Raw genomic sequence first — 23816 nt, 5'->3', positions numbered from 1 at the left:
TTCATAGTGCATTTTGTCATAATACTTAACGTAAGGTCGCAAGAAATGTTTTGTTGTATTTATTTCTTTAAACTCTCCCACTCTTTCGCTACAAGCCCCCAGATATCAACTAAAAAACGGTGGGCCCCACAACCACCAAAGACTGCAGGCCCAGCTCTCCCTCCTCCTCCTGTGAGAGCTCTCCGACCGCTGTCACAACGCCAGGGTCCAAACCCTCCTCCATCGTCTGTAGGTGAACCAAAAACAACTGATAACAGCTCTCAGTGATGTGTCGGGTCCCCGCTATATTAGCAGCAACATTCACAAATGCTCACAGAACAAGCGGGAACCCAGTGTGCCTGTAGCCTTCTATATCTCTGTTTTATCACGTGATAGAAAGTCTAAGGCCTTCTCAGGCCGTACAGCTGACCCATCTAATCTGCGGCCTTTAATGCGTCAATCTAAGATTGCTGTAGAGACAAAATGTAATTCCATCAAGTTAGCATTTTTAAACATTCGCTCACTAAAAAATAAATCATTTCTGATCAATGATTTAATAACCACAAACAACCTGGATTTTATGTTTCTAAATGAAACATGGCTAGAAGACAGCTGCAGTGCAACTCAATGAAACAGCCCCTCCTAACTTTAATTTTACAAGTGTCTGCAGGACTGTCAGGAGAGGCGGAGGTGTAGCTGCTCTATTTAAAGTAGTGGTGGGCATAGATTAATTTTTTTAATCTAGATTAATCTCACTGTAATCTTGGAATTAATCTAGATTAAAATGGCTCATTTGAATTCTGCCAAGTAGATCAGAATAAATTCACTACTAGTAGTAAACAACTAGCAGTCATCAAGAATTTAATATTGATAACATTGAAGACATTGTATGATTATTCCTTAAAGATAAGGTTTTAATAGTTTTAGTAGTAGTAGCCTATTACATTCTGCCCAATGTCTTCAAGTGAAACCGAACTTTTATTTTGACGGGTTGCCGTGAGGATAGTTTTTCTCAAATGAAACGCTCGAAGGCTCATGAAGTGACTCTCAGAGCAGTTCTGGAGATGGAAAGGAGCTAGCAGACACGTGATTCGCTGAAGCAAGGTGGACTAGTACGCGGTGCAGGAAGTGCTCGCAGACCGATAACCAGCTGATAGATCGATTTTGTGAATCGTGGAAACGGGGCGATGACTAGATCACGAGGAAATAGAAATGAGAATGGAGCAGAGACTCAAAGGAAGGAGGATACAGGTGAAGAGGATGATGGAATGGAGGTAGGAGGGAAACAGGGAGATGGAAGGGCAGGAAAGAAGATGAATAAAAAGAGGAAGAAAATAAATGAGTTGAGGTCGGAAAGTAGTTCGATAGATAGTGAGGAAGATAGGGACACGATGGAAATGGTCAAGGAAGAGGTAAGGATCATTCTGAAGTTTAAGGGAGAGAAAGGTGTTTTAGGAACTAATCCAATGATGTTGACACAAGAGTTAAGGAAACAGGTAGGAGAGATTGCATTTGCTAAAGTATTACAGGACGGAAATTTGTTGATAAGTTGCAGGATTTTAGGACAGAACTCGTGGGTGTATGGGGTGATAAATGGAGTTTCACTAGAATTTAAAATGGATGAAATAAAAAAGAACTTAGAGGGAGGGAAAGTAATTGATGCAATTAGGATGCAAATGAACAGAGACGGGAAAAGAGTAGATAGTTTGTCGGTACGTTTAAAAATAGAGGGGAAGGAGATACCAGATCGAGTTAAGTTGGGTTTTATTAGCTACCCGGTTAGGAAGTATATAGCACCTCCTCTGAGGTGTTACAAATGCCAGAGGTATGGTCATATAGCTTCAGTGTGTAAAGCTAAAACGAGATGTGCGCGATGTGGAGGGGAGCATGAATTTGGGAAGTGTGAGGAAGGAGTAGGAGAGAAATGTTGCAATTGTGGAGGTAAACATAATGCAGCATATGGAGGGTGTGAAGTGAGGAGGAAAGCAGCGGAAATACAACAGGAAAAAGTCAAACAAAACATATCATATGCTGAAGCTGTGAAAGAAGTAAATAATAGGAACAAGGATAATAAGATAGAAGGGAAGGAAATCGGTAGAAGAGGAAATGATGAGGGAAGTGTACTTGAAAAAACTATGTTAGTAAATAAGAGAAACTTTGTTCTTTTCATGGTAGAGGTAATTAACTGTACTGCTCAAACAGAAAGAAGATCAGAAAAGATACAGATAATTGTTAAGGCAGCCTCGAAATTTTTAGAAATTAAGGATTGACATGGGAAGAAATAAGGGATGGACTGAGCTCAGAATCTCAGTCTAGTCAGGAATCATGTGTTGGTTAATAGGTTAATGGTGTCTGTCTTACAATGGAATGCAAGAAGTCTATATGCCAATGGTTTAGAATTTAAAAGTTACATCAATCAAATGAAAGTAAAACCAGAAGCAATATGCATTCAAGAGTCATGGTTGAAACCGAACTTAGATTTTGTGTTAAAAGGATATATTAATGTTAGAAGAGATAGGGAAGAGGGGAGAGGAGGAGGATGTATAACATTTGTGAAAGAGGGTATTCCTTATAGAGTTTTGGAGAAAGGGGTTGAGTTAGAGTATATAGTATTAGAAATATGGATAGAAAAAAATAATTATGTAATAATAAACTTTTATAATCCATGCAAAAGACTGATGCTGAACCATTTGGAAGAAATAAAAGGATTAAATGGAGGAAAAGTAATATGGTGTGGGGACTTAAACGCACATAGTTCTTTATGGGGAGGACAATTAACGGATGCGAATGGTCAGGTCATAGAGGAAATATTAGAAAAGAAAAACTTGGTATGTGTGAATGATGGGAGATATACACGAGTTGAAGTATGCTCAGGAAAAGAATCAGCAATTGATCTGACTATTGTGTCAAATGCATTAGGAGGTATAGCAAATTGGGAGGTACTACAATATTGTACAGTTGGTAGTGATCATTTCCCTATAATATATAGTATTATAAGTAATATCAGTATTCCTTTTCTCCGGGTTGAGACGGGATTGTGCTGTAGATGGAGGAGCTGAACACGCAGCAACATCGAAGGCACAGGTCTTGATTGGCCTGGAGATCTGAGTCTCTGATCCAATTTCCACAGTAGATGGCGGTAATGCTCTATTAAGATAGCGACCCGCCAATAAGCTCAAAGAAGAAGAAGTTCTGGAGATGTTGTTCATGTATTTATGTCCTCATTTAGTGAGACGACAGACGTTAATATCGCCGCAAGCGTCACGCGGTCTTCTGTATGAGTAGTGAACAAACCCGCGCGTCTGTGCCATACATTAACACAGAGACACACAGAAGTCATATTTAAATAGACGTTTTGCGGCTTAATATTTACAGATAGGAGTGGGAGTGTGCTCACTTGTGTGTGCGCTTACGTTTGTGTGTGTGCGCACCGCCAAACCTGATATTGCCAAGTGCAACGTGTTCCTGGGTCAACATCTTTGTTGACCCTGGAACAACATTGTGATTAACCAATCAGATTTCAAGAACCAGTTTATAATTTTTGTGAAGTTTAGGATTATAATCAGTGTTTGGTGCTTGTACATCAGTGTAATTCATCTATCAGTTCCTCAGATTTTAGGGATTACTCATGGGTAAGGTTAGGTGTAGGTGTAGGAATATGGTTAAGATTATATTTTTGGATTAAAATGTTGTTCCAGGGTCAACAAAATATGTTGACCCTGGAACACGTTGCACTTGGCAATATCAGGTTGTGCGTGCGCACCGGGGCGGAACTCCGCTGTGCGCGCGATACAGAGAGCGCGACCATGTAACGTAGAGATAGAAATGACTTGCCGATTTCCATTGGGAAGCTTCTTAAAATAAATTTTCCTGAAGCAAACCCGGCTTCATAGCTGCATCCATGTTAGCACGCATACACACAGGTTCGAAGACTCGTTCTCGCCCCCTACAGTGCTATTCAGCTAGGTATACATCCGCGCTAAACTATCGAGGTGAAAGTCATCATAGCTTGCGTAGTATAGACCCAGCTCCCAACCCAACTTTGAGAATAGATTAACGGCGATATTTTTTTTATCGCCCGATAAGAGTCTCGCGTTAACGCAGCACGTTAACGCCGATAACGGCCCACCACTAATTTAAAGATGTTTATCAATGCAAGCAAGTGTCATTTGGTCAGTATTTGTCTTTTGAATACCTAGGTATTGTGCTGAAAGGTGCTCCACGTATTCTGTTTATCATTATTTACAGGCCTCCAAAATACTCTCCAGCCTTTGTTGAAGAGTTCACAGAACTGTTATCAATGATTTCCTCAGAGTTTGACTGTTTTACTATTGCAGGGGATTTTAATATTCACATAGATAATGCAGAAATCAAAACTGCAAAAGAAATTATAACTGTTTTAAACACTTTTGACCTAATCCAGCATGTACACGGACCCACACACAATCGTGGACACACTCTAGATATACTCATCAGTAGAGGTCTAAACATTTCATCCGTTGTTATTAAGGATGTAGCACTATCTGATCACTTCTGTATTTTCTTTGATATATTGATCTCTGTAACCACTGAATCTAGATCTGTCTCTGTCAGAAAGAGATGCATTAATGAGAACACTAGTGCGCTATTTATGAAGGCTATGTCTTTAACACCAAGTATTTCTGCAGACTCTGTTGATCTTCTCCTGGATTCATTTAACTCAAAAGTTAAGAATGTTATTGATGATATTGCTCCGGCAAGGGTCTGCAAGAAGAATGGCAGACAAAAATCACCATCGAGAAAATCAACAGCAGTTCAGAGTATGAAAAGACAATGCAGAAAAGCTGAGCGGATGTGGCGGAAGACAAAACTTGAAATTCACTATAGCATCTATAAAGACAGCTTTTAATGTGGGACTAGCCACAGCTAGACAGACCTTCTTCTCAAACCTTATAAACAGTAACTTAAACAACTCTCGCACTCTTTTTGTTACTGTGGAGAGACTGACAAACCCCCCCCAAGTCAGATTCCCAGTGAAATGCTCTCCGACAGTAAATGCAATGAGTTTGCTTCCTTCTTTTCTGAGAAGATCAATAATATCAGAAAGGAGATTGGCATATCTACTTTTGCAGAGGTCACACAGATTCGACCGCAATTTCAAAAAGAAGTGACTATGTCTGTTTTTGAAGCAATTGATAGCAAAATTTTGAAAGAAATAGTACAGCACCTTACATCGTCAACATGCTATCTTGACACACTTCCCACATCTTTTTTCAAAAGTGTGCTTAACTGTTTAGAAGCAGATCTCTTAGAAGTGGTGAACGCTTCACTTCTTACTGGGACTTTTCCAAACTCCCTGAAAACTGCAGTTGTTAAGCCCCTTCTGAAAAAGCACAATCTTGATAACACCATGTTGAACAACTATAGACCAATATCAAATCTTCCTTTCATAGGTAAGATTATTGAAAAGGTAGTTTTTAATCAGCTGAACAACTACTTAAACTCAAATGGCATTTACAGGTAAATCCTGGTATTTGAAATTTGCGATTAATCATGATTAATCACAGCCCATGACTGTGATTAACGCGATTACATTTTTTAATCGATTGACAGCATTATATATATATATATGCATGCAATGCAGGTGCAGGTTATTGGAACAGTGTGTGGAAACTTAAAAGTAAGCACTGTGAGTACAGTGTAGTTATGCAGTCTAACATTTCACTTTAACGTTTAGTTTTAGATGAATGAGTGACGAGAGTAGTGTGAATATTTCTGTGAATAACCTCCTATGTGAGACAATAATTGATTCTTCGCAAAAGAATGTCTGATGCTATAGATTTCATGCTGAGAGGCATATGACCACGAGTACGTACTCAGAAAAACACATGTAGATAAAACGGCTGCCAGGTCTGTCAGCAGACGCCACTCTCTGATCTAGAATCAGCTTTTCATATATATTTTAGAGTTTCATCCCTCTATCTGATGTGAGCATAAGTATTGGAACAGTTGCCTCACAAGTTTTTCTAAGTGATCAGCTGTGTCCTGTTGCATTAATTCTTCAGATATTAAAAGCAGGGAAAGTGTCGTATCAGTTATATCCATTGCATTCGATGACGACACACACAAACCAGGTTGAAGACGAGGGAGCTGACTTTGAGAGAAAAGCAAGCAATTTGCCACCAGACTCATCAGAAAGTGCTTCATAGTGCATCAGGACAATGACCCAAAACACCCTGCCAGTTCAGTCAAGGAGTTTATCAGGGCAAAGAAATGGAAAGTCTTAGATTTCCCAAGTCAATCTCCAGATTTAAATCCCATTGAACATGAATTTCTCCAGCTGAAGAGTAGAGTAAAGGTAGAAACTCTCCAAAACAAGCAATAGTTGGAATTGGCTGCATTAAAGGCTGGGAAACGCATTTTAAAGGATGAGACCAAGAGTCTGGTGATGTCTATGGGTCACAGACTCACTGCTCTGATTGCACGCAAAGGATCTGTAACTAGCTTTTAATCTTTTATATCTGCCTTAATTTCAGCTGTCCCAATACTTATGCTCACATCAGATAGTGGGATAAACTCTAAAAGTGCTTTCCTTTTTATTTGGTAAAACATGTAACAGCAAACAAAGCAATTTTGTCTTTACTGTTCCAATACTTATGGAGGGCACTGTATATGCCTATATATATATATATATATATACACACACACACACATACGTAAAATTGGTAGTTTTTGTGTGGGAGCATCTTCTATTACTCATGTGAGAAGAGAGAGGGCCAAAAAAAAGGCCAGAGGGAGCTAGTGCCAAAAGAAACACAAACACAGAACTATTATTTCAACATTTGTCAAAGGTTAGTCACAAGGCTGAGCAACTGGAGAGTTTTTGAAACTGAGGGAAAACAAATCTATTTAATATATATTTAGGTGGAGCACATGATAGTTTATGAAGTGATATTGCAAAGAATTCTTCTTTTGAATTGAGTGTATGTGGTACACGTTAAACTTTGTTAATCTAGTTAAAAGGGATAATTCACCCCAAAATGGAAATTTTGTCATTATTTACTCACCCTCCTTTCATCCTAAACCTGTATGACTTTTTTCTTCTTCTGCAGAACACAAAAGAGGCTATTTTGAGGAATGTTGGTAACCAAACAGTTTTGATTACCATTGACTTCTATTCAATAAAAAAAAGACAGATTTTTCTCAAAATATGTTGTCTTATGTTCCACAGAAGAAAGAGAGTCATTCAGGTTTGGAATGACATGAGGGTGAGTAAATGATGGTGAACTATCCTTTGCAGCCATTGAAGGCCTGATGCAAAGCTAAGGTCACCAAACCATAACTAATGTTTTAAGGCTTGCAGTGTAGTTTCACGTGAGTGCTTGAATAGCAGTGATATAATTTGCACAGTAAGACTTTTAGAAATGTAAAATTGAGCAATTCAGTTACAGTTGATGTGTAGATTTCAGAGTTTGATGACCATGATGAAATGCTGGGAATACATGGGATCAGGAGGTTCAATTCCTTCACTCTGTCGTCTTCATGCTGCGTAACCCTTGTATCTGTCGTCTGTATGTAGAACAGTAACAGCACAACGAATCACTGGTTTTCTGTTATCTGGCTGCACTTAGCCTATAGACTAAAAAGATAATAGTCTATAACATAGACTATAACTAATTACACAAACAGTTCACTAAAAATGTATTTACAGCTCAAAAGACTGTAGCCTATATATTACCTCAACATTATCATTCTGACATTGCACACACACATGCGCGCGCGCGCACACACACATACACACACACACACACACACACACATATATAATATGTTGTGTTACCCATGACAAGCAAGTGTTCACTCGCGCAGTGAAAATCCAGTTAATTTGAACAAAGAGTTAAATCACGGGGGTTGTTAACATGTGACACTGTCAGTCTCGCATTTTGACCTTTTAAAATGGTGAGAAATGCTTGTAGGAGGAACTTCATTTGACAGCAAGCAGTGGTTGGTTGAACGTCACACACTCTCCCTCCTCCTTGTTAAATGTGCAGAATTCAGTCTTTATTCACTCAAAAATAGCCTGCACTGGAATGAAGGTGGTATAACGTTTTAAGGAAAAAACAATACCCGCTCTCATTCCAATTATAACCAGAGAGCCAGTTTCTTTGGTACTCATAGATGGCAGAAGAGGTTTTGATAGAACCTAATGGGAAAAGTAGAGGGGTAAGTAGGCCTAATTTATTTAGCATATTAGGATTTTATAATAATAATAATAATTATTATTATTATACATGTTTAATGAATTCTTTAATTTTTGATGCAACTAAGAGTTTTGAGAAGGAGAAAATATTCGAAACATTATAAAACACGATGTTTCCTCTAGATGAAAAGGCTATCACAATTCATGTCGTGCATATGTTAAATTCTTGTTTACAGGGAGAACTCGACTGTATAGTGAAATCATCTCTTTTTTTGTTCTCAAAGTGTCTTTATTTTGTTCTCGTAATTGTCTGTAAATCTGCAATTTAACATGTAATCTTTTTAAAAGCACAACTAATCTAAACTTAATTCATTGTATGTATTTAGCTATTTATTTTAAGCATATTTCCAAACTAAAAACTGTGTGTGTGTGTATAAGAATGTCACTGTCCAATCTGCATGTAGAATGCTTTATGAACCTATGTTTTTTCACACTTCTGTGAAGGAAGCCCAGCAAGGCAGCAATAATTAGAATTTTTCTTACCGTTTCTATAAATTAATTCATGATATATGTTCAACGGCAGCAGTCCAAAGTGTCTTTTATTTGGTATTTTTCCCAGCAAACAAACATTAAATAACATGTCGCCTTTTTCATGCTTCTTCAAGCTTTAGGGTCATGTTTATAAATGCAAAGCAAGTGGCTGTCTAGCTATAGGCAGCTCTCTTGGAGAGAGAAAATGGCAACAAGATCTTAGAAAATAACATGAGTAGCACATCAAAAAAAAATGTTTATCACTAAATGTGCTGTCATTGTATATTAGACAGCACCAAACAGCATGGGTCACATATTAAAAAAAACTGATAACGTGAAGGCTGTCATGAACTTTCCCATTCATTTTCTGTGAGGGCATTAGAAAAAAATTCTTCAATAAAGATAAACCAAAACAACTTAAGAGCTCAATCACAACATTACAACCTTTGATTTAAAGGAAAACGAAAGAAATTAGGTTTTTACTTCTTTACTGCATCTTGTGAACATCTTATGCCTGTTGCAGAGAAAACTATTTTTTTTCTGAGAGCTCTGTGGTCCCACCCATACAATTTTGAGTAAAGTTAAGCTCAGACCCTGTTTATAGGTTTTTACTTTAATTTCACTGTTTTTATTTTTTAAATAGTTGCTTTTGGGAATATTATATCAGTTTCCAACTATGCATTATTAATTCATCGTACAATACATATAAAACAAAGTTAAGATGGTTTGTGAAATATAACAAAGGAATTACTGTTTATTATCATTTTTGCTCTTTTTACACATTACTTATACACAAGTGACAATTGTGCCTTCACACTTCCTTCACTTTGCCGATCCTTCCCACTTTGAGGTTTCTACTTCTTCTCGACTGAGAAGTTTTTTCATTTCACTGCTTTTCCACTTTGGGCAGGTGATGATAGTGATTTTGTACATGTGCAGGGTAATTATTGTAACTCAGTTTGCCTGGGCAGTGAACACCCATGCCAGATCTAGTCATGGTTCACTGGCACGCTAATGCAGTCACATGCTGAATGGATCGGTGCCAGAGTCTAATACTTTAGACTCAGTTTACGGTTTATAAACAATATAACATTTGTGCTTAAAGTGTGATTTTGTACTCCAGAGAGAAAATTCTTTCTTTATTGTGCATGTTGATTGCAGTGAGTATTGAATCAAATATTTCTGTAATCTACTCATTCTTTCTATATACAATTTGTGTTCGATCTCAGCCTTGCTTACCCCAGGACATCGTTGTTGGTCCCTCTAAGCCTCTGGGACCTATGCACACAGTTCCCCTGTGCCTATATAACCAGCAGTGTTGAACACTCAAAGCTGCTTATGAACCTGATTTATGATTAAAGAAAAGTCTGTTCATATCCATGTAGTTTTTTAAGCCAAAACAGCTTCCTTATAAAAGCATGTTAGAAACAATGTAATAATGTGATTTATCTAAGTGCCAGACATCTTATGAAAAGTTTAAATCCAAAAACAAGGATGTATGTTATTATAAATGGCTACCTGACTCATGGTTGTCTATCACTTGTTTCTCCAGCATCTAACCTCGTCCCTGTTGGCGGTAGCCTTCCTCTCTTCTTTTGGGAGCTCAATGCTGTATGGTTATAACCTGGCTGTTGTTAATTCTCCTGCAGAGGTGAGTGACACCACAAACACAATTTTTCACATTTTTCACCTACTTGGCGATTCAATCCAGATGATACAAACTCATCTACATATTAGCTAGCCTGAGGGTGAGTACATTTTCATTTGCGAATTTTCATTTAGGGGTCAACTATTCCTTTAAGTGTGTGATTTAAGTTAGTTCAAAATCTTTAGACAATTGATTCTCATAGCACTGCCTAACATATATTATAACTGTTTAAGCATGACTGGTAATGCCCGTTCATGTCTATTTGTTCTTCACGCAGTACATAAAGGACTTTTATAACCAAACCATTGTGAGGCGGAATGGGTCAGGAGTGGATAAAGAGACTCTCACACTTATTTATTCAGTCACTGTGTCTATATTTGCCATTGGAGGCCTGGTGGGCTCTCTCACAGTGGGAATTCAGGTTACCAGATTTGGGAGGTACAGTATGCAGCTTATACATGTTTCCCCTCTATTAAACTTAATAGGAATAGTTTCTGAAATGTTGACTCATTGTATCAGCTGGCCAAAGTTCAATAGCTACTTTGTGCATCTTTCTAATTTGTAGGAGAGGGACACTAGTACACAGCACAGTTCTGGTGTTTATCGCCGGAGTGCTGATGGGCTTCAGCCGATTATGTGGATCTCCAGAGATGATCATCGTTGGGCGCTTCATTATAGGGATACACTCAGGTTATTAGTTTCATTTAATATGGAAGGCCTTAAATGCCAAAAAATGACTCACCATCTCATTTCCATAACATGACTTTCTTTTTTTTTTCTGTGAGACATAAAATAAGATTTTTTTGATGGTTGTTTCAGTTTTTTTGCTTTTTATTATAAACAGTGGGATATATTTAACAATTTTAGTGTAGTCCTTCCTTTCTTAAATATGTACACCGAAATATGTCTACTTATATTGGATTTTAATTTCATCAGCAGCTGTACTGATATGTGCTTCTCTGTTGTGCTTCTGCAGGGATTTCTCTCAGCGTAGTGCCCATGTATCTAGGAGAAATTGCTCCGAAGAATCTCCGGGGCTTCCTAGGGCTTGTGCCCAGCATCTTCATCTGTATAGGAGTGTTTATCGCTCAGATTCTGGGACTCCATGAGATCTTGGGCAAGGTGGTTCCCTTCCATTTTATTTTAAAACATTATTCTGTGATGTTCATAACAGAGAAAAACAATCTAATTTATATATTTTTAACTTTTGTTGTTTCAACATGCTTTAAACAAATCTGTTACTGCTTTGCTTTCAGTCTTGTTAAGTCTTCTTATCATTATCATTTGGTTGTTCCACACAGGAAGAGCACTGGCCTCTGTTCCTCTCTCTAGTTGTGGTGCCTCCATTCATACAACTCATGTTGTTGCCATGGTTCCCAGAGAGTCCGAGATATCTGTTGATGGAAAAGCAGAACATTCATGCCACTATCACAGGTAAAGACTTGTATTCAAAATAACGGTTAACCCAAAAATAAAAAATGTATTAACCATCATGCTGTTCCAAATCTATATTACAGTCTTTCTTAAGTGGAACACAAAAGTTGATTTATTTATTTTTTTTCAAGAATACCCTAAGATTATCAGGAAATAGCTAAATTTTGCTTCACACAGAGCAATTGCATAACTTCAGAAGACTTGCTTATGGACTACTGTATGGACTATTATACTGTTATGGTGCTTTTGTTCTTTGAAAGCTTTTTATCATTCATTGCAATTGTATGGAAAAGAGTGACCACTGCATTCTCTGGTGTGTAAACCCTAGTAAAAAGTTATATGTTTAAAATACATTTATTTCATACTAAGTATAGTTCAAATCTATTAACATATGTGACCCTGGACCACAAAACCAATCATAAAGGTCATTTTGTTTTAAATTGAGACATCATCTGAACGCTGAATAAATAAGCTTTCCATTGATGTATGGTTTGTGATAGGATACTATCTGGCTGAGATCTGGAATCTGAGGGTGCAAAAAAAATTAAAATATTGAGAAAATCGCCTTTAAAGTTGTCCAAATTAAGTTCTTAGCAATACATATCACTAATCAAAACTTAAGTTTACAAAATATCTTCATAGAACATGATCTTTACGTAATATTCTACTGATTTTTGGCATAAAAGAAAAATCGATAATTTTGACACATACAGTGTATTGTTGGCTATTGCTACAAATATACCTGTGCTTATGACTGGTTTTGTGGTCCAGGGTTACATATTTACTGACATATTGCTCAAGACTTATTGATATAAACATTTTAATTCAACTTTATTTGGAGTACTACTTGTGCACAATGCACATTTCTTAATATTAAGCCTAAAATTTATTTTAATGTCACTATTGATGAGGATTGTATGATCTTTGAATAATATTAGTCTTTAAATGTGAGATATTTAAAGTGTACCTGATGTATACTTGTAATATAGTTCCACTTTAGCACAATCAAATAAACTTCAGTATATCTTTAGTTGGACTTCAGCACATTTTATTTTAAGCATAAAATTAGTTGTTCCAATTTAGCAGACTTTAAGTATGCCAGTTTAGTATACCAAAAGTACAATTGCAAGGTATTTTAATTAAGTACATAAATATGTAAATGTATTTGTAATATACTTAGCATGAAGTAAATATATTGCAAATACATTTTAGTATATTTATTTTTCACTGATTAATTAATTTATTAATTAATTAATTAACTTTATTTTCAAAAATTAAAGTTTGAAAAAATAAAACACATCTATTTCTGTTTTAAAACTTAAAATCTTCCATTAAAAAAATCTAGAAATTCTTCTGAATGTTCGCTGCATTAAGGTTGATTAAATTGTGTTGGAGCGATTAGTGGCCAGACCAGCAGACTCTCATAAGCTGTTATTGTTCATACTGTGATCTCAGGCTTCAGAAGCCGACACTACAAAGGCCCATCGGTCATACAGCAGCTACCAGGCAGGAGAACTCACTGACTGCAGCAAAGAATGTGAGACGGGATTAGAAGAGAGTAGCAGAAACATTAAATCATTTCTATACAGAATCAGTATTTGTGAGATTTCAATGTAAGCACAAGTACTTCTTGAAGGATGACTAGATGAATGAGATAATTAATTAAACATTTACATATCTTAGATAACTAGCATCAATACCACACTTTATGGTATTATTCCTTGCCACAGTGGCCTTTGGATCCCTTGTGGTCCCACAAAACACAAGACAAGAAGAACACATGGCAAACAAACCATCATCTGCCATGCACTCAAACAGAAAAAACAACATGCAATCAGAAATGCACAAAGCATGGATGTCCGGATTCCAAGGCTAAAACTGAACCAAGATTAGACCAAAGTGTGTGCAGACACCATGTCCTGAACACCTAAAACAAAAAGGAAAAGAGCACATGGCTTAGAGAACAGCCCCAAATCTGTACGCTTACACAAGGACAAGACACACAACACATGATTGTCAGGATCCTGTCACCAAACTAAGAATAAGATCATTGAAGGTGACAGGACCCTGACTCTATTGTTCTGCTTTAAAACAATGTGCATTGTGAAAGACACTATATAAATAAAATGGACTATTTTAAATTGTATTATTATTATTATTTTAATTTATGAGGGTCTTTGAGAAAAAGAAGTTCACTTTATCATACTTTTAAAATATGTTTATGTATTACATAATAATATTATTTCAAAGAATTGACTTTTAACGGTTTCGACACTAAATGAAAATGTATTATAGTTTGCATTTATATACAGTAAGATGCAGTTAGCTTGAACTGTGTTTTGAAAAGTAGGACTGTCATGCATTTTATATGTAATTTCAGAATTACTTTTATTATCTTTAAAATGTACTGACAAGCATTTACGGCATTTCTATTGAAACTTGTATGTCATGTATTTAAATATATTTGTAATTACACATTGTCGCAATGAAGTTTCAATTTAGTACATTTAAAATACTAACTTTAAATGCAATATGAAATAACACTACATTTAAGTACTTCACATGTGCTTTAGTATGTTAGTCAAAACATGAAAATAAATGTGCATTGAAGCACAACAAAAGATTATTAAAACGATTTAAATTGTACTTTATATTAAAACATTATTAAAAAAGTTCAATTAAAAAATTGTAGAGGTACCAGAGTATTCTGCTGTTTTGACGTGATCTGATCAAATGATTTAATGATGTTCAGATTCTGATTCCTCTTTGCAGCACTGAAGTGGTACAGTCCCAAAAGTAACATCCAAGCTGAGGTGGAGGAGATGCAGGAAGAGCAGCGCTCTTTGTCCTCAGTAGAGACTGTCTCAGTATTGCAGCTCTTCAGGGATCCGTCTGTTCGCTGGCAGCTTGTTACTGTTCTTGTGGTCAATGCTGGGATGCAGCTGTCTGGAATCGATGCGGTGTGTGTATGTTTTTAGCGGTGAAAACTGGTGAACATATAATGTTATTTGAGATAATAAAATGGTTTTAATTTCTAGATTTGGTTCTACACCAATGCCATCTTTGAGAATGCGGGTATTCCTGCTCATCAGATTCAGTACACAACCGTGGGCACTGGAGCCATAGAGGTCATCGCTGGACTCATAGGGGTGAGAACACAATGACTGCTACCAAAGGCACACCTTAAATACATTGTCTCCTGCAATTGTGATTTTTGTGTGCATACATTTAGGTTGCTTCTGTGCAGTGGTAAAAACACAATATAACTGCAGGTCTATGCTGAGTAAAAATGCTCTAGAATGGCAAATATAGATGTCTCCTAAGTAAGACTGTGAGTAATTTCATAATCTTTTAATTCTCTGGATGTTGTCCAGTGCTTTACTATTGAGCGTGTGGGTAGGAGGCCTCTGATGATTGGTGGCTTCAGCTTTATGGGTGTGTGCTGCGCTGGAATCACTTTCTCCCTACTATTACAGGTAAATATGAACACCATGTTTACTTACTCTTAATCACTTCAAGAATATTATTTACCCTTGAGTAATAATTAGTTATTACTATAACTAATTGTATCTTAAAGGTACACTACCAGTCAAACGTTTTTGAACAGTAAGATTTTTAATGTTTTTTTTAAGAATTCTCTTCTGCTCACCAAGCCTGCATTTATTTGATACAAAATACAGCAAAAGCATATATTGTGATATATTTTTCTATTTAAAATAACTGATTTCTATTTGAATATATTTCTAAATTTAATGTATTCCTTTTATTTCAAAGCAGAATTTTTAGCATCATTACTCCAGTCACATGATCCTTCAGAAATCATTCTAATATTCTGATTTGCTGCTCAAAAAAACATTTATTATTATTATTATTATTATTATTATGTTGAAAACAGCTGAGTAGAATTTTTTCAGGTTTCTTTGATGAATAGAAAGTTCAGAAGAACAACATTTATCTGAAATATAAATCTTTTGTAACATTACAAATGTCTTTATCATCACTTTTGATCAATTTAAATCTATCTATCTATCTATATATATGTTAGAAAGGCTTTTTATTTTAGATAAATGCTCATATTTGGATCTTTCTTCTTTCTATTTTTTAAATATTGATAATAATAATAATAATAATAATAAATGTTTCTTGAACAGCAAATCAACATTAAAATGATTTCTGAAGGATCATGTGACACTGAAGACAGTAGTAATGATGCTGAAAATGTAGCTTTGATCACAGGAATAAATTACGTTTTAAAATGTATTCAAATGGAAAGCAGTTAATTCAAATAGTAAAAATATATCACAATATTACTGCCTTTTGTATTTTGGATCAAATAAATGCAGGCTTGGTGAGCAGAAGAGAATTCTTTAAAAAAAACATAAAAATGTTACTGTTCTAAAACTTTTGACTGGTTTTATAAAGTCTATATTCCCATTATTTCCATGGTTTTGAGCGAGCCTAAAACTGTCCTGTATATACAAGATTTATCTTTTATTTATTTGTATATATATCTGGATTATATATACACTAGCATTCAAAAGGGGGCAGTAAGATTTTCAATAAATATATTGATCTCTGGTTGTTTTGTCTGTGTTAGGCTCACGTGTCCTTCATGCGGTATGTCAGTGTGGCCTGTGTGGTCGGAATCATCGCAGGGTTCTGCATTGGGCCTGGTGAGGATCTCAGTCATTTTCATGCCTTCGTCTATATCAGACTCTTAAAGGTTGCCTTTTATATTTGTAAGGGTCTAACAGAATTACTCATTTTAAAACGAAGCCAAGGTTTGCTACCATAAAGCATTTTATTTGATAGACTAGTGCCACCTGCTGGTGAAAGAGTATTTGTTTTTTGGAAAAGAAAAAATGCTTTGAATCATGTAGGCCTATATGCTTGCTAAATAACTTATCACATAGCAGTGTTGCTTTTTTTAATTAATTAAAATGCATCACATTAATGTGACTTTAATGCTGTTATATGTTTGTTCCTGCACAGCTGGTGTCCCATTTCTCATGACAGGAGAGCTCTTTAAACAATCCCATCGACCTTCTGCCTACATTGTAGGAGGATTTCTCAACTGGATATCAAACTTCACTGTGGGATTTGTCTTTCCATTCCTTCAGGTAAGTCTGTTTTTGTCAGTCCATGTTGCTGTTTTAAGTAAATATAGAAGACAGACATATAGAAAATGTCTAAAAAATGACAAAAACATAATTTTACAAAACAAAAATGACAAAACATGAATGTAGGCTATATATGTTGTTTTAATAAAGTTGCATATATAAATAAAAAATAAGTATGTTGTTGGCATATAGTGCCCTCCAAAAGTATTGGAACAGTGAAGACAAAATTGTTCTATTGGCTGTGGAGTAGAGGTCTGCGCGGGACTGTTTTTTTAGTCCCGCTCCCGCGAAGTTTTATCCCGCACCCACCCGCTCCCGCGATATATTCACTCTTTGTCCGCTTAGAATAATTTTCTTCCCGACCCGACCGTTCCCGCTAAATTTAGATCTCATTTCCAGAATCTCACATTTAAATTTCCTCTACTAAAAGAAAGAGAGATAGGCTAACAAATAAAAGTGTAGTCTGCACAAAATTGTATTTGTTATTTTATTCGTCTTGTCAAGAGTTGAATTTATTGACAGCAAAATGTTAAATTAATTTTGTCTTAAGACAATTCGTTTAACATTTACAACACAATAGGAAAAAGTGTCGCAGAGAAAAAAAAAAAGTAGGTTGTGCAAAAATAGCCTATTAGTTATTTTATTCGTCTTGTCAAACTACTAAAGTTTAACATTTTGCTGTTAACACAGTAGGAAAAGTGTCGCAGAGAAAAATAAATAAATAAATACGACACCTGTCATTTAATAAACAATATAAACAAAACCGAGTTGAACTTTATTCAAGGACAGCGCATCCTCACTTTGCTCCATCCTTATTCTGCTTTGTCACTCATCGACAACCTGCCTGTTCTGTCACCACCGGTAGGCTAACCTGCTCTGAAGACAATATGCACATACCCCGCAAATGAAACGCGTGATGCAGAGAGCGGTTCATGCGTGCAGCGCATGCATAACAGTCCTAAGTGCAGGCTGTACCGGTGGTCAATGAGAATAAAGTGCAGATATGCTGTTCTGAAAGGACGTCGGGAACAGGATATTGTTACCGACCGCTACCGCGTTTTATTGGGGAATTTGGTCGGGTCCTGCGATTCCCGCGGGAGAGCCGCAGATCCCTTGCACACTATCACAGCAGTGAGTCTGTGACCCATAGACATCACCAGACTCTTGGTCTCATCCTTTGAAATACTTTTCCCAGCCTTTAATGCAGCCAATTCCAATTGTTGCTTGTTTTGGGGAGTTTCTGCCTTTACTCTCCTCTTCAGCTGGTGAAATTCATGTTCAATCGGATTTAAATCTGGAGATTGACTTGGGCAATCTAAGACTTTCCATTTCTATGCCCTGATAAACTCCTTGACTGAACTGGCAGGGTGTTTTGGGTCATTGTCCTGATGCAATATGAATTACTTCTCAATTAATCTGGTGGCATTTTCTTGAATATTGGTAGGCAAGATGGTTTTGTACTCTTCCAAATTCATTCTGCTACTGTCATCATACATTAAGCCATCAGTAAAGTTGAGAGGGCCTGTTCCAGAGGCAGCCATGCATGCCTATACCACGACACCACCTCCACCATGCTTTACAGATGAGGCTTTATGCTTGGGATCATTGCAGTTCCCTTTTTTTCTCCACATTTTTGCTTTCCCATCACTTCAATAAAGGTTCATCTTTGTCTCATCGGTCCATAAACACAGTTCCAAAACTCTTCTGGCTCACCTTTGTGCTTTTTTGCAAACTCTAATCTTGCCTTTCTATTTTTGGAGCTGGTCAGAGGTTTGTATCTTGCTGTGTAGCATCTGTAATTCTGTGTCAAAGTCTCCTGAGGACAGTAGATTGTCAGAGCATCACCCCAGCTTTCTGGAAGTTGTTGGTGATTTTACAGTCACGTCTTTTTCATTTTCAAAGCTTTTATGATTTGTCTGTCATCAACTACTGTTGTTTTCTCAGCCGATCAGGTAGTTGTTGGTTGCTGGTGTCGCTGGTGGTTTCCAAACTCTTGATTTCTCCATGCCCTTTGTTTTTGCTATAGCTCTAATTGACTTCATCTTTCTTTTAGCATCCAAATTGCTTGCTTTTCTCTCAAAGTCAGCTCCCTCATCTTCATCCTGGTTTGTGTGTGTCATCATGCAGAATGCAGAAGTAATGGATATAACTGATACGACACATTCCCTGCTTTTAATATCTGAAGAATTAATGCAACAGGACACAGCTGATCACTTAGAAAGACCTGTGAGGCAACTGTTCCAATACTTATGCTCACATCAGATAGAGGGATGAAACTCTAAAAATGCTGAACTTCTTAGCTGGTAAAACATCTGTGTGTTGAATCACCCAATAATAAAATGTGACATTCTGTAGTTTTGTCTCATATTCATCTTTTAATCATATTTGTAAATGTCTTGACTCCACAGCCAACAGAGCAATTTTGTCTTTACTGTTCCAATACTTTTGGAGGGCACTGTACATGATTGCTACATATAATACCGTGTAAAAATCATCATATACTGTAGATATTATTAACATAAGTAAATATACACATTTTTAATGGGAATTTTAGGTTTGTTATAAACTTACATCTTCATCTATGAAAATTAATATCACTCTTGATATAGGGCCATATATGTTACATTTCTATATTTGTTTAATTGCAAATGATATTGTTTATTTTCACATTAAATTGGACTTTTAATGTCAGATTTTCATTGAATTTTCAGATGTCAGCTGGTGCGTTCTGTTATCTGGTGTTCTGTGGTGTGTGTGTGGGGGTGGCAGCCTACGTTTTCTTCATCATCCCTGAAACAAAGAACAAAACCTTTGTGGAGATCAGTCAGATGTTCGCTTCAAGAAATGCTTGTGAAATTGAAAACCAGCCGCTGGGAATCACTGACCAACTCGGGCTCAAAAAAATGAATGGGTATGGTGCACTGGTGCCTGGAGATGTGGACAAAGTGGACAGGACAGAGAAATAGTGGTGAAGAAAGAGGGCAGTATTGTTTGTATGCTGTGTTCTGGTGCTACAAACCACTCTTCTGTGCACTGCGAGAATGTGGTGTTTTCATGAATTATCTGTCATTAGATCACTTACAAATAGTGAGCCCATATGACAAGTACTAAAGAGCTTTTATTTGCAAGTCTTCTGAAGCCAAACAATAGTTTGTGTAATGAACAGACTAAAAATGGAGCTTATGCACTCATATGTGACCCTGGACCACAAAACCAGTATTAAGTCGCTGGGGTATATTTATAGCAATAGCCAATAATACATTGTATTGGGCAAAATTATAGATTTTTCTATTATGCCAAAAATCATTAGGATATTAAGTAAAGATCATGTTCCATGAAGATATTTTGTAAATTTCTTAATGTAAATGTATCAAAACTTAATTTTTGATTAGTAATATGCATTGCTAAGAACTTTATTAGGACAACTTTAAAGGCGATTTTCTCAATATTTAAAAAGTTTTTGCACCCTCAGATTCCAGATTTTCAAATAGTTGTATCTCGGCCAAATATTGTCCGATTCTAACAAACCATACATCAGTGGAAAGCTTATTTATTCAGGTTTCAGATTATGTATAAATCTCAATTTCGAAAAATTGACACTCAAGACTGGTTTTGTCGTCCAGGGTCACATATGCACTCATATCTATGCACAATATGCACTCGTATCTCATATTATTGCTCAACTAGTAACCAAATGTCAAATCTGTACAATAGATGCCATATTTTGATTTTATAATGTCATTAATTGCATTTTTCTCAAGAAAGATTGCAGCACATTCAAATTTAAACTTCCCGAGAGCTTCAGTTTTGGTTTGTTCCTCACACAAAGCTTTCGTATGCCTTCAGAAGGCTAAGAATATAGAGCACATGTCATGGACTACAGTACAGTTCAAAAATTTGGGGTTGGTAAGATTTTTTTCTCTTCTGCTTACCAAGGCTGCATTAACTTGACCAAAAATACAGTAAAAACTGCAATTTGAAATAACTGTTCTCTATTTTAACATACTGTAAAATGCAATTTATGGTGAAAAGCTGAATTTTCAGCATCATTCCTCCAGTCTTAAGTGTCACGTGATCCTTCAGAAATCATTCTAATATGCTGATTTGCTGCTCAAGAATTTTTGTTTTACTATTATCATCAATGTTGATTGATCATTCTTTAATGAATAGAATGTTCAAAAGAACAGCATTTATTTGAAATAGATTTTTTTGTAACATAATAATTTCAATTCAATGCATCCTTGTTCAATGCATCCAAATATTTGAACAGCAGTGTACTTTTGTAGTGTAGAAAATGAGAAAATGATTTTTTTTTATCATAACCTCAGGTTGCATTGCAGGTAAACTGTTCCTGTTCTGCAAATCACTAAATAAGAATGCATTGGCTAAATGACAAATAACCAAAGAACCTGTCATGTGCTCCTTATATGGTTTATACTCCAAGAAAACAAGGATTTTAATTTATCCTACCTGTTGAAATCTGTGACTTGTCATATATAACATGGGTAAAAGTATCATTATAGTTGTTGTTGTTGTTGTTTTTGTTGTTGATGATGATGATGATGTTGTTGAAGTTTAGTGAACTGTCCCTTCAATAGTTTTATTTGGAGCCTTTTGAAAGCTAATAACCTGGGCAAAGTATCTTAATGGACTGTATTTTCCTTAAGCCATATTGTTTATACAATTGTCTCCCTTATTTATGTAAGGGAGTATATTCTTCTTGGCTACATTAGTAGTTTTATTCCAGAACATAAGTTTATTTGCCTTTATGGGGTACACATAATAATAGTAAATAAACTTTAAATTATTAAATAAATATTAGTGGTGGGCCGTTATCGGCGTTAACGCGAGACTCTTATCGGGCGATAAAAAAAATATCGCCGTTAATCTATTCTCAAAGTTGGGTTGGGAGCTGGGTCTATACTACGCAAGCTATGATGACTTTCACCTCGATATTTTAGCGCGGATGTATACCTAGCCGAATAGCACTGTAGGGGGCGAGAACGAGTCTTCGAACCTGTGTGTATGCGTGCTAACATGGATGCAGCTATGAAGCCGCCGGGTTTGCTTCAAGGAAAATTTATTTTTAAGAAGCTTCCCAATGGAAATCGGCAAGTCATTTCTATCTCTACGTTACATGGTCACGCTCTCTGTATCGCGCGCTCAGCGGAGTTCCATATTTTGTTGACCCTGGAACAACATTTTAATCCAAAAATATAATCTTAACCATATTCCTACACCTAAACCTAACCTTACCCATGAGTAATCCCTAAAATCTGAGGAACTGATAGATGAATTACACTGATGTACAAGCACAAAACACTGATTATAATCCTAAACTTCACAAAAATTATAAACTGGTTCTTGAAATCTGATTGGTTAATCACAATGTTGTTCCAGGGTCAACAAAGATGTTGACCCAGGAACACGTTGCACTTGGCAATATCAGGTTTGGCGGTGCGCACACACACAAACGTAAGCGCACACACAAGTGAGCACACTCCCACTCCTATCTGTAAATATTAAGCAGCAAAACGTCTATTTAAATATGACTTCTGTGTGTCTCTGTTAATGTATGGCACAGATGCGCGGGTTTGTTCACTACTCATACAGAAGACCGCGTGACGCTTGCGGCGATATTAACGTCTGTCGTCTCACTAAATGAGGACATAAATACATGAACAACATCTCCAGAACTGCTCTGAGAGTCACTTCATGAGCATTCGAGCGTTTCATTTGAGAAAAAGTATCCTCACGGCAACCCGTCAAAATAAAAGTTCGGTTTCACTTGAAGACATTGGGCAGAATGTAATAGGCTACTACTACTAAAACTATTAAAACCTTATCTTTAAGGAATAATCATACAATGTCTTCAATGTTATCAATATTAAATTCTTGATGACTGCTAGTTGTTTACTACTAGTAGTGAATTTATTCTGATCTACTTGGCAGAATTCAAATGAGCCATTTTAATCTAGATTAATTCCAAGATTACAGTGAGATTAATCTAGATTAAAAAAATTAATCTATGCCCACCACTAATAAATATGTTAACAAAATAATGACAACCAAACTATGACAAAGCAAATCAAATATCTGAAAAGCAATGTGTTGTAAGATATTGTTCAACAACAAGACAATATGTTGTTTTCGAGTATAAATACAACAACTTTTTGTCATGACATGTGACTGACTTTATTAATATGTAGTATGTGTATTGGAGAAAGTCATTCAGTCTGACATGTGCAGGAAAAAAACAGCAGAGGGCGCACCAGGACATAAATATGACCACAATTTTCTAAAACATTTTCTGTGTGAGGACAGGGGTCTTGAATGTGATGGTCCCCATGTGAAGGACCCCCTTTCTAAAAAATCAAGGCAGCTGTCCATGTATTAAGATGAATTAATACTGTCTGAGAAAAGGTGTCATGCTGTAAATACAGTACATGTTGTCTGTAAAATTAAATAATTAGCTATTATATTGTCCACATTTAATTTGGACTAAAGTCAATTGAAATTATAAAAAAGAATATTATCTGGAAAATATTATCTGAAATATAACACCCTAGAGAAAAATAATTTAGCACAATGTACCGTTGTAATATGAAGAGATTTTCTGTTGCTTTTTCACTGGTGTTAAGTTACACATTTCATTGTTAAGAAACTTAGAAATGATACTGGTAAAAAAAAAAATTCATGAAGCTAATCATATACATCAGCAGTTTAAAAACCTTAATCTTAAATCGGTTTTTGCACTATTTTTACGTCCAAAAAAAAAACGTTACTTATCCAAGGAATAGAACTGTAATTCTTTGCCTCACTTTTTCCCCAATTTTTAAAAAAAAGTTGGTTAAAGAACACAACTAACTAACTCAGTCTTTACAAAACAAGCTTCATCATCACATTTTCCAGGACCTCGGATGGC

The 23816-nt window shown here is 36.1% G+C and overlaps 1 protein-coding gene across 3 annotated transcripts; it reads left to right on the top strand.

The window, feature by feature from the left end:
- Positions 1-701: 701 nt before the first annotated feature.
- Positions 702-21413, top strand: slc2a15b (solute carrier family 2 member 15b). 3 transcript variants are annotated; one of them, XM_058792385.1, is made up of 12 exons: positions 702-1253; positions 10242-10340; positions 10615-10775; positions 10903-11027; positions 11314-11459; positions 11639-11771; positions 14544-14731; positions 14810-14920; positions 15146-15247; positions 16369-16444; positions 16764-16891; positions 19603-21413. In XM_058792385.1, exons 1-12 carry the CDS (start codon positions 1167-1169, stop codon positions 19855-19857), a joined length of 1611 nt encoding a protein of 536 aa, XP_058648368.1. In that variant the 5' UTR covers positions 702-1166; the 3' UTR covers positions 19858-21413. The 3 variants fall into 3 exon arrangements, with proteins under 3 accessions (XP_058648368.1, XP_058648359.1, XP_058648379.1); XM_058792376.1 differs by having other exon boundaries at positions 702-1391; XM_058792396.1 differs by lacking the exon at positions 702-1253 and adding an exon at positions 7861-8181.
- The last annotated feature ends 2403 nt before the right edge of the window (positions 21414-23816 follow it).

Source organism: Onychostoma macrolepis, chromosome 01, assembly GCF_012432095.1.
Source record: "Onychostoma macrolepis isolate SWU-2019 chromosome 01, ASM1243209v1, whole genome shotgun sequence".
NCBI lineage: Eukaryota > Metazoa > Chordata > Actinopteri > Cypriniformes > Cyprinidae > Onychostoma > Onychostoma macrolepis.
This window is presented reverse-complemented; position numbering and strand designations above follow the sequence as displayed.